The sequence below is a fragment of the Pelobates fuscus genome, chromosome 6 (assembly GCF_036172605.1).
Source record: "Pelobates fuscus isolate aPelFus1 chromosome 6, aPelFus1.pri, whole genome shotgun sequence".
In the NCBI taxonomy this organism is placed as follows: Eukaryota; Metazoa; Chordata; class Amphibia; order Anura; family Pelobatidae; genus Pelobates; species Pelobates fuscus.
In genome coordinates this window covers 284,406,958-284,422,663 of record NC_086322.1, presented here as the reverse complement: position 1 = coordinate 284,422,663, position 15,706 = coordinate 284,406,958, and the positions used below count along the sequence as shown (strand labels likewise).

General features: G+C 39.3%; 1 protein-coding gene across 1 annotated transcript in view; it reads left to right on the top strand.

Annotated features, from left to right (window-relative positions):
• PSMD11 (proteasome 26S subunit, non-ATPase 11) overlaps positions 1-15,706 on the top strand; it is a 32,583-nt gene that overhangs the window by 13,354 nt on the left and 3,523 nt on the right. Inside the window, exons 6-13 of the mRNA XM_063459333.1 lie at positions 65-259; positions 912-1,056; positions 1,700-1,760; positions 3,168-3,230; positions 5,149-5,274; positions 6,823-6,858; positions 8,243-8,294; positions 14,780-14,922. Of these exons, the coding sequence (XP_063315403.1) occupies positions 65-259; positions 912-1,056; positions 1,700-1,760; positions 3,168-3,230; positions 5,149-5,274; positions 6,823-6,858; positions 8,243-8,294; positions 14,780-14,922 (821 nt within the window). The remainder of the gene's footprint in view (positions 1-64; positions 260-911; positions 1,057-1,699; positions 1,761-3,167; positions 3,231-5,148; positions 5,275-6,822; positions 6,859-8,242; positions 8,295-14,779; positions 14,923-15,706) is intronic.

The following is a 15,706-nucleotide window of genomic DNA, read 5'->3' as shown; positions in this document are numbered from 1 at the left end:
GTTTTTTTTACCCTTTGAATCCACATAAATCAAAACTTAAACAAATCTGCTCCGTCTCCTGCAGGTTCACAACTGCTCCGTGAACTAAAAAAGATGGATGACAAAGCTCTTTTGGTGGAAGTTCAGCTACTGGAGAGCAAGACCTACCATGCCCTTAGCAACTTACCCAAAGCCCGAGCTGCACTGACATCTGCCCGTACCACGGCCAACGCCATTTATTGCCCGCCAAAGTTGCAAGCTGCCCTGGACATGCAGTCAGGTTAGCACTTCTATCACAACATCATACATTCCACATTATTATTGATATCTATGCTTGATAGAAAAGATACAACCGCACACATTCACACAAATGCATGAGTTCATTGTTTGGAGATGGAAACATTTTCAACTTTTGGAATTACTTTTAAATAAGCGTTAGAATACACTTTTTAGAATATTACCTCTGTTGCCCAAGTGCTGTTTTTGGTTTGTGCTTCGTATGAGTGCAAATAAAACAAAATATGGACTTTGTCAAAGGGAAAACTGCTTTTTTTTTAAGTGGCTAATACTATATTAGCAGTTAGTTTCTTTGAAGCCAAAGAAGTCTCCCGCAAATAAATGTCCAACAGAGAACACTGCTACAAATGGAGCTGTGAACAGGAGCTTGGTGACCTGTGGATTTTGGTTCAGCCCCACCATTTGTAATACTTGTAACCATAATATTTTCCTTGGCTTAAAAATTGCAATTCCATTTATAGAGAAAGTTTTGAGATATTTTTAAGTGGACAGTGTGTCCGAGGCTCGTGTCTTTTTATTGATAGAAGCCATATTCCGCTTACATACATGTAATGCAGCCTATGTTTATATCTTCATATTTGTGATTTATTACTTATTATCAAAGTTTAACTTGTGATTACACATATTTTCTCCAGGCATAATCCACGCAGCAGAGGAGAAGGACTGGAAAACGGCTTACTCCTATTTCTATGAGGCCTTTGAGGGGTATGATTCCATAGACAGCCCAAGAGCTATGACAGCCTTGAAGTACATGCTGCTGTGTAAGATCATGTTGAATACGTAAGTATGAAATCCTCGCAAATGTTTTGCTGCCACCTTGCTGACTGTGTTTACATGTTTCTTCGTAAGCAGCCACTTCCATTCTCCATGTACAAGTCATGAAATAATCTTTGACAATATTTGAAACTTTTATTTTATTATTTATTAGACCATTTTTTTTTAAATCAAACTTTACAAGCTATCAGCAATCCAGACTTAACCGATTGAAACAAAAAAAATGATAATAGGTCAAATATTATTGGAAAATAGTAATTATATATTAGCATTCTCCAATGGGTCTATCCGCATTTGGGGTTGATGGGTTTAGCTATTTCTTAGCTTATAAGATTATTACAAACGCCATTTCATTCCCCGAACTCTGAATATCAATATTTTGTTGGGGTGCAGTATTCACACTCCCCCTTCCGGTCAAATACTTGGGCATTCTATGAATCAAAATGCTGTTTGCATACAATTTTAATAGCAATTGCTTGAGATAACAGGGGTGACACCTTTATAGTCCTGCGGCTGCATTTTTGTTTTTCTTTTTAAACAAAAATGTCTAATCCTGGTTATTAGTTTAATTGACATCCCATTTGTTAAAGTATTTTGTGTTGACCCATTCAGCCTTCATAACTGCAGTCTATTTATTTGTCCTTTCCAGGCCTGAAGATGTGCAAACCCTAGTGAGCGGGAAGCTAGCACTGCGTTATGCTGGGCGGCAGGTTTGTATTGATTGTCATGCTTTATCATTTTGATTGACATGCTTTATAATTAAAGGTGCACTGTAACCTCTACAGGTCACTGTAATGTATAGTGGTGCTCACACCGTTTGATACAAACCGGGGCAGAAGAGTGCCAATTACTTTTTGCATCATACAAAAAGCTTTTGTAATTAACCCCTTAAGGACTCGTGACATGTGTGACATGTCATGATTCCCTTTTATTCCAGAAGTTTGGTCCTTAAGGGGTTAAGGTGCTTAGTGTGCCTTGTAAGAACGTGTCCTCCTATCCAGAGCTTTATGTTGAGCCAGCCATATGGATGTTTTGTTACTCTTCTATACAACATTTTGTAATTGCACATCACCCTAGGTGACATTATTGTTACAAAATGTATATTGGATAAACAAAGAGGGAGAGGGGGAGACATTAAAGGAACATTCCTAACGCTAGTGCTAGAGTGGCTGTTCAGGTGGTCAGCCTCCCTCAAATTGTAGGTAATAGCTTACTTGCCTTTGCTTTGTCTTGCCGTTGCTGACCCTGCCTCCATGATCATCAATCTTGATCTCAGACAATAAAAGGCCATTGCACACGCGCAGCAAAACACTGTACCAATCAGCATCTCCTCTTAAAGATGCTTTGAACCAATGCATCTGTATTGGGAGCTGCGTGCAGACTCTGATAGGAAGCACCTCTAGTGGCCGTTTGAGTGACTGCCCCTAGTGGTGTTACTAGGCAGGAATGTAAACACTACGTTTTCTCTGAAAAGGCAGCATTTACATTGAAAAGGCTACAGGGACAGAATATAGACACCAGAACCACTACATTAAGCTACAATAGTGGTTCTGGTGACTATAGTGTCCTTTAGGTTTAACCATATATATTATTAAAGGGCTAGAATGCATCCGATTTTGGGTTGTTTTCTTTGAATCATGCTTAATGCATTCTTTTGCATTTTTTTATTTGTTTTTGTATTCTCAAAAAAAAAAAAGAGGCGATTGTGGCTTAGCTTCACCCACTTGCATCGCATTTCAAAGAAAAAGAAATAATGAAATAAGCTAAAAGGAGAAGAAGAAAAAAAAGAGTACTTTTTCTATAAATCTCTACAGAGGTCTTAATTAGCTTTCAATTGGGAGCTGTACAGCAGCTTATTCTGTATATATTCTCGTTGTACTCCACAACACTTTCCAAATGGTTTTTAAGTATATCATGTCAGTACAAACAAGAAACAGGCTGCAGCTTAACAGTTCAATAGGCCAGTCAAAACAATATTAAAATAATAAAATGCAATTTCTTTGCACGCAGAGTTATATTTTTTTACTATTCCATTATGTTTACGATCTACTATTCCAATACTATATTATCCATCTGATAACTCTTAACCATATAGATAAATTTTCTTTGCATTACAGACAGAAGCACTGAAGAGTGTGGCACAAGCCAGCAAGAACCGTTCACTCGCCAACTTTGAGAAGGTATTAAATCACATCAAACCATGAACTGGGACATATGATGACGTTGCCTTGGAATTAAAAACGCAAATTGAAGGGTTGTTTCTGGCTGGATAATGATATGGCCTGTGGTTGCGTTACACCTCCGGCAGCAAAACGCAGACTCCAGGCTCCATGACCACTTCAAATCACTGAAATGGTCACGGTGCTTGGGGTAAACCTTTAAAAAAATAAATTTCTCTTGATCACACACACAGCAGCAGCAGCACTTGCATTTGGGTATTTGTCCTTAAAGCTGAACAGGTAACCATCAAGGACCTGAATATATACAAGGCAACGGTGATTGCAATTTGCGCTTTTTGCCCAATGAGAATATTTATTGGAACTAATTTTTATACTCATCCTGTTTCTCTTTTAATGGACCAAATACTAAAATATCTTCAGTTGCTCTTAGTCCTTCAACTTCTAAAATTCAGGTTTCAGCCCTTTTTACACTTTAATCCAGAGATTTTATTTTAAAGCAGTTATTTCCTCCCAAATGACAACCAATTCATTCTTGGTTTTATATATATTGACTTAAAAGAGCTATAGTGCCAGGAAAACAAACTCGTTACTTTTCTCCAGCGCCAGGCTCCCTCGGCACTGTTGTCCTCTCCTCCCCCTGCCAACGTCAGCTCCGAATGCGCATGCATGGAAAGAGCCGCGCGCGCATTCATACAGCCCATAGGAAAGCATTATTCAATGCTTCATGTGAACGTTTAGCGTCTTCTCACTGTGATTTTCACAGTGAGAATCGCGGAAGCGCCTCTAGTGGCTGTCAGTGAGACAGCCACTAAAGTTTGGATTAATCCTCAGTGAAACATAGCAGTTTCTGCAGGGTTAAAACTAGAGGGACCTGGCACCCAGACCACTTCATTGAGCTGAAGTGGTCTGGGTGCCTATAGTGGTCCTTTAATGACTTGTGTTAAAAACCTATTGAATAACTGCTCATTGAAAACCGTCATGTTCTTAGTGTGTATCAAATCTGCAAAACATATTGATAACTACGAACGTTATCAACCTCTCCACCTAATCATTATTTCTTGAGGATAATCCTATGCTGAAACTTTCCTTTTGTCCAAATGTTCTGAACCAAGCCACTCTTAAATGAAGAAATGCATCCTTATGTTTCCATTGTCTGAATGCAGAACATGTCTTGCACACGTATCTAATAAATACAGTGTCTTAAGACATTGCAAGTTCAAACATTCTAAAGTGTGATGTTAACAGCCAATCAGTGCTGCCCCTGTCCGAGGCTTCCTGTTTCAAGAATCTCTGAGAAGTGCAAGGACAGGGGCAGAGCTAAACAGCACTGGATTCAAGACTTTGAAGTTAAACTGTTTGTGAAGCCAGCGCCAGGGACCTCCAGGAACTATAACAACATAATTGTGATCAAGTTGTTATGGTGCTCTTCATGTTCCTTTAACAAATGTGTGTTATGTGTCCAAATGATAACAATAAATAAATACAGAAATCCACACTGCTGTATTTAGCTCTTTCCTGGAACTGCTGTGGATCTGGATTATGATATCCGTTAATGCAAGTTTTTTTGATTTCTTCATCTGCGTTAACTTTCACTTCTCCTGATCCACCGTATTTTCCTAGACACATTTTCCTTATATGTTAATACACAGCACATGAAACTGGCTGCCCTGTACTATGTAGCATTTAGAGCTGCATAGTAAATTACTCCATACAGTTCCTTTGGCATTGCCTTCTTTAATCAAATTCCCTCTAGCAGCATATAAATATTACAGAGAAGTTTTTTGTTCTCATGTTCTGTTCATCTCCATGAAGATGTCATGTGTCCTCTTGTTGTTGCTACCCTCTTTTGACCAAAAATGATTTCCTGTTGTACTTTGTTGATAGTACCATGATACATATCCTCTTTACCATCTCACAGGCATTGACAGATTATAAAGCAGAGTTAAGGGAGGATCCTATAATCGCTACACATCTGGCCAAATTGTATGATAATTTACTGGAACAGAACCTCATCCGGGTGATTGAACCTTTCTCCAGAGTACAGGTAAGGCTGGTGTATCTTGCTTTCTCATCCAACTATGTGAATGCAACACTATAAACACTAAAGCGTATTGTAGTTTTTATGGTGCTATTGGCACTATCCCTTTTTTTTTTTTCTTCTTGAATGGTTTTTAAACCGTTAGAGAAAACATTTGAGATTGCTTGGTATTCTAAGCCCTCCCCCACAGATGCTGACGTAACAATGAGGATTTCCACTTCCTCATTACGCATCCAAATATATAGATAGGGTGTGTGTCATACAATTATTGGCTCTTCACTCAATAAGAATGTAAGGAAAGGTCTGATGCAAGGAAGAAGGAAATCTTCAATGCCAAATGCATGCAGGACTGACTTTCAAGGTCTTGCCATCTTTTCATACCAGTAACTGCTCTTTCTAATTCCTGCACTTTAGAATTTGGTGTGTAATTTACTTCTATGTAATGGAAGTCACCCATTATAATGGCCCACAAAGAATTATGGGGAATATTACAACAAGAATTGGGGACAAGGTTTGGATACCACTGTTTGAGAAAAACTTATAAATGATCAGTATCAAAGAGAGGAAGCGTTGCACTCTCATCACTTTAGTAGTTTGGTAGAAATGGGGGATTGTCAAAAACAATTTATTTTTTTGTAGCGTGTGTTTTTGATTTCAAGATGAGACGAGACATGAGACACCAACTCCTTGTTTGGAACCAGAACGTTACGATTTTTCTGTAAAGAATACCAATGATCATCTTGGAGAGTACCAGAACAATTCTGAATGTGGAGCAGTCCTTCACACACATTTACATGACTCAATCATCAAAACAATAATTTGCGTCTCTGTCATTGACTTGTATAATTTTACTAATGGTCCATAATTAATATTTGCATTTATACAACACATTCTTAAGCAACAAAACTTAAAATCACTACTTTAAATCGTCCTCCCTTCAATTCTTACTGGAGACATTTACAGGGTTACTAACTAAATTCTAAATTTGTATGTGAAATTAAATTCCAATGGAAACCCGAGGCAACATTTGTTTATCTGGAAAAATGATTCAGGTCAGATGTGGTTATGATGTTTGCCTTTGTTGTTTCATTCAGTTTAGTGATTAACTGTGTAAGTTAGAAAACGACGACTGCGTTAGTAAATATGACTTCTAAGTACTAGAACAGAATGTTTAACACACGTGACAGCCAGATAGCACCGGGACAGGTTTATGTGGGACTGTTCTCATCTGCAGCCTGAGAGCCACCAGGACAGTAACTATAACCTCAATTATGCAATTCTGTTAAGTAAATGGGTACCTTTATGTTCCAAAGTTGGTTTGAGCGAAGTTGAAGAGTAATACAGTTGTTTGTAAAGTACTGACATGATTACCACCTCAGAGACCTGTTCCGTATTAATCTGTTGTATTTACTGGTTGTGGGTCCTTCGTCACCAGCTATAATCAAGCTTAGGGACCTGCATGTCCTATTATGTTCAATATTGAAAACGTCTTGAAAGAAAAAAAAAAATTCTTAGAATTTTGGATTAATTATCTTGTTTGTTTTTTCGTTGCAGATTGATCACATATCAGGACTTATCAAACTGTCAAAGGTGAGGAATATCTCTTCTGTTTGTGTCAAAATAAAATATTTTCTATATAAAAGACAAAAATATTTTTTGTAATGTCTGTATCTTTTAAGGGTCACCATAAGCACTTTGGATTATTGCAGATTGCATGATGCTTAGAATGTCCTGAGTCTGCTTTCATGTTTGATAGTAGCTTAGAGCAGCAGGTTATTCACTAAAATGAGAATTTAAAGTGAATTTCATTTTTGAGTTTAAAGGAACACTCCACTGCTCCCATGGGGGCAGGGTATGGATCACTGTTTATCTCCAATGAATTAACGCATGTATTCATTGTGGTGATATCTTAAAAAAACTTGCAAAGGCTGCAGATCTTATGAACTATAGCCTTAGTTCATAAGCCCTCCCATTTCAGTCTCTTCACGGGGGAAATATACAATCAGAGGCTACTCATTGAGGAACCCAGGGGAGCTAACGCAAGGAGGCTGCAAACTTCACTGGCTGTTTGCATTTAAAAGTTAAATTTCAAAATTGCTCATTTCTCATAGAAATCTGCACTTTTATACACAGAGATTAAACTAGGATACTACTCATTTATAAAGCGCTTTAGCAAGCTGAAGTGCTTTTGGTGTGTGAGTGGTCCTTTAAATTAGCCAAACTGGAAAAATGATTTGTCACATATGCTTCCATTTTGACTAATTTGACCTTACGGGGATACTATAAGTGCCATGAATACAAAGCTGTATTCCTGGCACTATAGCTCCCTCTGCCTCCCCCATTCCTCACACTCCCCATGCTTTCCTGTGGACACTGGATGTCCTCGTGCAGAGCGTGAGGACGTCCATCAGCGTCCGTTACCGGACCAAAAGTCTGTTAACATCCAGGAAGTGCCACTGGAGGCAAGCTTAGTGCTCCAATGTAAATCAACTGCAATGTTTTGCATTGCAGCACTAAGGGCAAGAGAGATACTGTACCCAGACCACTTCAATGAGCTGAAGTGGTCTGGGTGCCTATAGTGTCCCTTTAAATTTCAGATTGACTTTGATTTCTCACTTTAGTGAATTATTTTGTTAGTTCTGGTTTGCCTGTGTCAATTTAATCTCTGTTGTGCATACCTTGTGCACATTTCACAAGGCTCTCTCCTCCCTTGTGAGTAAAATACAGCCTGGTTCACTGTAAAGTGATAGCAGCAGGAGTATGTCTACTAGCAGTTTATGGAGCATTTCCAATAATCTGTGGTGGTAGTGCACCACACTGCTCTTTGAATAAAAAGTACTTTTCCCATAAACTCCTCCTTGACGGTTGATTTTGAGATCAGCTCAGTCCCTGTAGGCCAGATCATATTATTTTAATTTAAAGGCATGGTGTATGCACCAAAATCACCCTTCCTGTTTTGTCTTTCTTTTTCTAGCCTGAAGTAGAACGCAAACTCTCTCAGATGATCTTAGACAAGAAATTTCACGGTAAGCAGTAGTAATACAGTGTCACACCATTGAGTAGAATTCACTGGTTTTTGGTATTTTTAGTTGTGTAAATCAGTTTTGGCCCCACCCAGACATTTATCAAGATCTAGTAAAAGGAATAACTATAATGTTTAGAAAACAAAAAGTATAATTACCCAACAATTATGAATTGTAGTATATATTTCCTAGCCATACTCATGGCAGCACATCAATCCCTACCCAGAGAGAGTGTGTGTGTGTGTGTGTGTGTGTGTGTGTGTGTTTGTTTTTTTTTGTTCATAGTTTTTAATACATATTTATATTTTAGTAAATGTATAACAATTCTAATCATGCTAAATATAGAAGTATACATTTTAAAAGTATATTGTGTCAGCAGAGCTGTGAACTAACGAGGGAAAGAGAAAGGAGAAATAAAATGAAACGGTTTAAAATGTTCAACCTCTTTATTTTTGAGGATGGAACAATGTAAATGTATTTGTTTATTGAAGAAGTTTATTTGCATGTGAGGATGCTTGATTACGTTCCAAAAGCATTGTGCTTGCAATACTGTTATTGTCTGTTATACACATGCATACAAATCTTTTCCACTCGTAGAATGTATGTTATATATGAGGTTTTATTTTGCATAATTGTAGAAAAGACAAACTAGGCATAATGAGCCGTTAATCCCCTTGTATACATCCACTGATGTCTGCATTTAATTGCAGATCAGCCACGGCCATTGGCCCCTTCTCATATCGTGTATAGGAAAATGTTGAAAGAATCTAATGATGTCACACTTTTTCCATAGGCCACCATTTTGTAGCCTCTTAAATTAATGCGATTTACAAAAGTGGCATAACCTAACTCCTGGCAGATCAGTGGATTAAGTTATGATTTCTCTTCAACCCAAATTTTCCAAGATTCATATCTGTAGAGATCTTTTGCATAGAGTGTAAGAAGACCATGGTTTTGTCAGGACCATGGTTCTACGTGAGCCATTTCACTAATCACGTTTCCTGGGGAGTGCACATTACCATTACACCGCGTTACTGTAGCATTGTAATGTTTATACAAGGCTCTATCATTATACCCAGAGTAGATACACCACATTTCTGAAAGATACCAGTCCGGTTTTATACCCCACCTAGTTTAAAATGTAATATCTAGCACAACACCTGCAAAATTTCTCAGTAAAGAGAGCACAATGGTAGCTTCTCCAGGCTTGTATCTACTATGGTGTCTATTTCAGGAAATGTAGATAAAGTCTATAAGGAAGTATATCTATTTTCTATAAGGAAGTATATCTATTTTTTTAAAAAAAAATTATTCTTTTTTTTTTGTGTGCAATCTAACCAACTCTTTCTTGATTCTTTTTGTAATCATACCTTTTTCATGTTTTTTTTTGTTTTTGTTTTTTTGTTGCTTCGTAGAACTGCTAAAAGTTAATCAAAACATCATATATACAAAAATATATATTTTTTAAAAATTGTGTGTGTGTGTGTGTATATATATGTATTAAGGCCGTTTGGCCTGTATTTGTGGGAGGGGCTTAAATTAATTCACTCCCCTATAATAAGGAACACCCCTTACCTGACTCATATCGCTTGAGGTCAGCATCAGAATGACCCTCCCACCCACTCCTCATTTCAACACTTTCTCTTCTTTCCATTTACTTTACTTTCTTACTCCTTGGTGGGCCCTCTTTATTTACAGGCCTACCGTATCTCCGGTGTAACGGACCGTTTCAGCACACAAGGGGTTAAAATCCGTTTAGGCGATATTCCCCTTTCAGATATAAAGGCAGCTTCAGTAAAACACCAAACTCCCGAACTGGTTACAAGGGAGAATGCTCCAACCTCCCGAACTGGATATAAAATAGCACTCCAAACTCCCGAACCGGAACCATATGAATAGATGCTAGCAGGCGAACAGGAAAAGCACCCAAGCGGCTTACACTCCTGGCAATCGGTCTCTAACAGCATATAGTAAATCCCCCCCAAAGATGAGACAGAGCTCCGTGTTGAGGGTCAAGCAGTGGTCTGGTTTATTCAGGGCCACCCGCCCAGTATTTATGCAGGTCTCCCACTTGGTGGACACTCCCCTAGGGGACCAAATGGGAGACTGTATCACAGACAGACATTTATCACATTTCAGACACACAGAGGTAAAACATCCCCACAATGCATCCTAATTTCCTCCTTCTATCCTGGGGATAATTGAGAAGTAATCCAATTATCTCCCAGGACAGAGGCAAGACTCCATTATACACGTGGGGACACAAAGACAGTAAAACACCTTAAAATACATAAAGTCACCTTTTATACATAAAACACAGACATTTCTCATATCCCCAGATAACTGGGATCTGAGCGCACAAAACTACCGAATAGCGCTCAGATCCTATTCACACAGTTCAATTGCCATGGAGCCAAAGTCTTTAATTACACGAATAGGCTCCATAGCATAGCTATCTGGGTTAACACATTCACATAACACAAGTACCGAATGAACATGTGTTCGGTTTAAACTGCATGAAGAAGAACCAGGAGGCGGACGGCTCAGCGGTGTTCGTGCAACTAAGTGTCCGTTTTTAGATCCATGGTGTAAGTGCTGAACACCACTGGCCGCTCGGGACTTTTAAAATGGCCGCCGCCACGTGTTCGGTAAACGAACAAAGACCACCCTGCATTCGTCAAGCTGTGGTTAACCGCAGCTTCAGGGAGGTAAATTGGCGGCACACTCCAGCTCCCAGGTGGTCGCTCCTTCGGCAGTTTGTTCGGTAGATAAAATCTACCGAACACCCCGGCAGAAAGGCACAAATAAGCCTTTCTGCAGGGAAAATAAGTATTTTAAAGTCTGGTCCAAAGGCAGCAGGCGGGCAACCAGGCTTCTCCAATGCAATGCGGCGAGATTGCTCTTGTCACAGTCGGTCTCGGCACACTACAACTGACTTGCTCCCTTTATACTATCCTACGCTTATGCTCGATCCTTACTCCATATACGGCTATTTGCCCCTTACGCAAATAAAAAAATATATATATATGTATATGTATATGTACACACACACACTTTAATTTTTTAATCTTCTTGCTTTTTGTCTGTCGAACATAACGAAAAAGAACACCTTTTTCCAAGTGCAATTCTAGAGTTGGCCGTCATATAGTCTGTTTGAAGGAGATAGTCACATTACAGCAGAGTTTATTAGCAAATCAGTGCAGGGGATTAGACTAGGCCCAGGCAAAGTTCTGCATGCTAAAGATAAGGGATCAGGGAGAGAGGAGATGCTCCCAATAGGTTGCGTTAATGCTTGTTACATAAAGGGCTTAGACTAAATGATTAGTGCTTCCCATTCACCACATGCTGTGATAAAGCAGGGTCGAGCTGGGCAAAAAGTTGCTGTGCTTCTGACTAGGACTTTTTGGCCAACTCTGCAGTCTGTGCTCTTATGCTAGAAGGTGCACAGACTGTAGGGAATTAATAGAGCTGGACTTAAGTTTATTTGAAGGCATAGTGCACCATAAAAAGCAAAAAAATACAAAATAGTGGCTAAGCATAGTGCCTTATATCTGTAACATGTAACTGGGTAATTCTTCCTGTAAAAGTGGTAAGCTGGTGACACTAAGCAACTGTACTATAGACGTATTGACAACGTGCGTGCATCTTAGTTGTTGCTTTGAAATGCAGATCATACTGATGCTGCACCCATGGCTTAAGGCAGTGGTTCCAGTCCTCAAATCCCCCATACCAGTCCAGGATTTGGAGATTGCCCAGTTGTGAATGTGCATAAAAAAATGGAAAATAAATAACAATATACCTCCTGGACGCCATAACATTTGCAGAAAATCTCTGGGATTCTACTTCCTCAACACTGTTCGTGCAGTGACCAGGGACTTTGCTGGGCTTTCTCAGCCAATTCAGATAATTTCTTGATTCTTCTTGCAGATTGACAGATAACCTCAGAATCCCTACACGGCAGCGGTTACGTAAATATCTAGTTCAGCTATCAGACTATTTGAAAACTGTACAACATAGACGTTAATCAAAAAATAATAGATTTTATTTATATATATATATATATATATATATATATATATATATATATATATATATATATATATATATACAGTGGGACCTCGGTTTACAAACGCCTCGGTTAACATAATTTTCGGTTTACAAATGAAAATCCATTGAAAATAATGCCTCGGTTTACAAAAAAATTTCACAATACAAAGCAAGTTTCCCCAGGATGCATTGCACCTGGGAGGTTTATAGCACCGCCCCCTGCATGCTGGGGCCTGTGGGTAGCACGTGGCGTCGAGTGTGGAGGTGTTGGAGCGGCTTTTGCATCGAGTTTTGGAGCCAATCTGGAAATTGTTTGCAATTGTTTTGAGACTTTTTGGTGCATTTCTCAAGCTGTGGAAAGGTAGGGAGCTGAGCTTCGTTGTTTGCATGCCTTTTATTGTGTGTTCTGCATTGTGGGTTGGTTTCCATGCCAGCTCATTTTGACTTTTTTCTGACCTCAAGAACGGATTAATTGGTTTTCAATGCATTCCTATGGGAAATCGTGTTTCGGTCTACAAATTTTTCGCAATAAGAAACGTCCCAGAGAACGCATTAAATTCGTAAACTGAGGTCCCACTGTATATATATATATATATCCAGCTACTATCCTATCGTAATAGCAGTTTCCAGTAATTTCATATTTTTTGTAGCTCTTGCGCACAGCTGTTGTACAAGCTTTCAGGCTGGTCCAAAAACTGTCTTTGTCTCTGAGTCTTTAGCAGCTTCAGCTTTTAGGTTTTCATAATAAAATGCTGACAACTGAACAACTCTTTTAAAAACCCAGCTGAGGCAATTTACACGCATTACTGCATGCACATGTAACTCCAGATGGCGCCATATACCATTACAGTCTTGTACAGCTGTCCATCCAAAACAGCAGGATGGTAAGTGAGACAAAGAAGGGGGACCACCTGGAAATGTTATCATGTTTGGTCTCGCCACAATCTTTTGTATCAGAGAGAGACTTCAACTTCCAGACCAAAACCAATGCCAAGCTGATTAGACCCACAAGGGCGATACTGCAGTCCTTGGCTGGTTCCTTTTGGATCATGCTGTATTTTTATGTTTTTATTTTTTTGAAGCTATGTTTAAACTGGTGTCCATTGCTAAAGGTATCTGCAGAAATGCACTGTGACATCTGAAACACAATACCTGTCTATGCTCATTTGCATGTCAAGCTGGGAACTCAGGGATAGTTGTTGCTATGCCCAAGTCCTTCTTGGGTATAGCTCCAGATTCTATACTCAAGAAGGACTTCTCAAAGTCCAAGTTGAGATATTTGGGTGATGCATAACAGTACAGTTTGTACCTGCATTATTCAGGGTATCCGCTTTAGTTTTGAATGAGACTGTTGCCTCACTGCAGAAAAAAAGCAGGTAAATGTGTTTTTGATTTTCATATTTACATTTCAGTATGAGCCAATGCCAGTGGCTTTTTAACTTCGGTATTGATTATGTACACTAAGTAATGGGTAAACATTCTGAAAGTGGGCTAAACCGAGGTAAACATCTCTTCTTTTAAATTGTGCCCATAGCTGCTCCAACTGTGCATCAATGCATAGTTATCTTCTTGCCCATAGTGGTTCATAACCATATCGCTATAACACCGTCCTCAAGATCAGTCACAACGTCGCCTGACCTCAATCTCACTCACGGTCTGAACCTGAAGGAAACCAACGAGCAATGACCAGTGAATTTAGATATCTCTGGCTCACAAAACTCTGAATAATCTAGTGTTAGCCCTGGTATTGCTGCAATTAACTTATTGAGCTTTTACATGCATTCTCTGTGATAAGTAGAATTGTAGTGAGCCACGAAACTATACATCCCGTAGACACCCGGTTAACGTGTGGATAAAGCTCCATAGACTAATGAGAGATTTTTGGTTGGTAGAGTCCTTCTCTGGTCTGGGTTGGGGAGTACTGAAGTTTAAGATTTTTTTAAAGAGGAATGTTTTTGTTTGTTTTTCCCCTTATGTATTTTGTAATGCATTATTTTAATAGTGCATTAGCATATCCAGGTTCACTTCATACATTGTGCCTCTTTAATGTATTGTTGCAAATAATACAAGATCTGGCGACTTTTTGTGCCATTTAGGAACCTAATAGGCATAGCTATGGCTATCATGTGATATTCAAGCAGCCAGGGAATGGGTACATCCTTTGACACTTATAGATATATCTAATACTTTGTTAAAACTGGAATAAAATAAAAATAAAACATTTAGGAACTCGGGCTCTGCTATTATTTGTTCCCAGCTTGTCTTACCATGAAATGGGTACTTCACATGCTTACACATATTCAGTGTAATGTATTAAGATTCGGCTAGTTTGCCTGGGTAGATAATAGTTTTCCACCATCAGTCCAACATCCATTTATCTCCCTCGTCTATTTCTATTTGTACACAAACCAAATTCCATGTTTTTTATTCTCTCATTACAGGCATTCTTGACCAAGGAGAAGGTGTCCTAATAATTTTTGACGAGCCACCAGTAGATAAAACATATGAGGCTGCTTTAGAGACCATCCAGAACATGAGCAAAGTGGTGGATTCTCTCTACAACAAGGCCAAGAAACTCACATAGGTAAGTGAAGGAGGAAGATACGTCTATTCTGGATGTGAAGAGAGGATGCAGAAAGTTGTGCTTGCCTTAGTTTAATAATGTTCTTAGGACATCAGAATTCAGCCTTAGACTTGAAGTGAGGGTGGATTGTTAAAAGCAGTTTTATATTATAGATCATGCCCTTTCAGTATCACTGCTCAATTCTCTGTCATTTAGGAGTTAAATCCCTTTTGTTTCTTTATGTATGAACATAGAAAAAATAGTTTCATTTTCAATCCGTAAGGTGTGTTTACTTTAGAAGTTTATCTCCTGCTCTATTAATTAAACTTTAAAGGGACACTGTAGGCACCCAGACCACTTCTGCCCATTGGAGTGGTCTGGGTGCCAACTCCCACTACCCTTAACCCTGCAAGTGTAATTATTGCAGTTTTTTTATAAACTGCAATAATTACCTTGCAGGGTTCTCCTCCTCCTCTAGTGGCTGTCTACTGGACAGCCACTAGAGGGCACTTCCATGTCTATAGCACAGGTTTTCTGTGCTAGAGCGTCGCTGGGCGTCCTCACCATGTGTGAGGACCTCCAGCATTGCTCAATTCCCCCTAAGAAAGCATTGTAAGCATTTTTAATGCTTTCCTCTGGAGAGAGCTAATGCGCGTGCGCATTAGGTCTCCTCAGCCGGCGGGCGGGATCAGTCTCGTCCACCGGCTGACATAAGGAAGAGGAGGAGGAGGAGGAGGAGCGGCAGCGAGCAGAAACCACCGCCAAGGGACATCGGCGCGGGGGTCTCAGGTAAGTGACTGAAGGG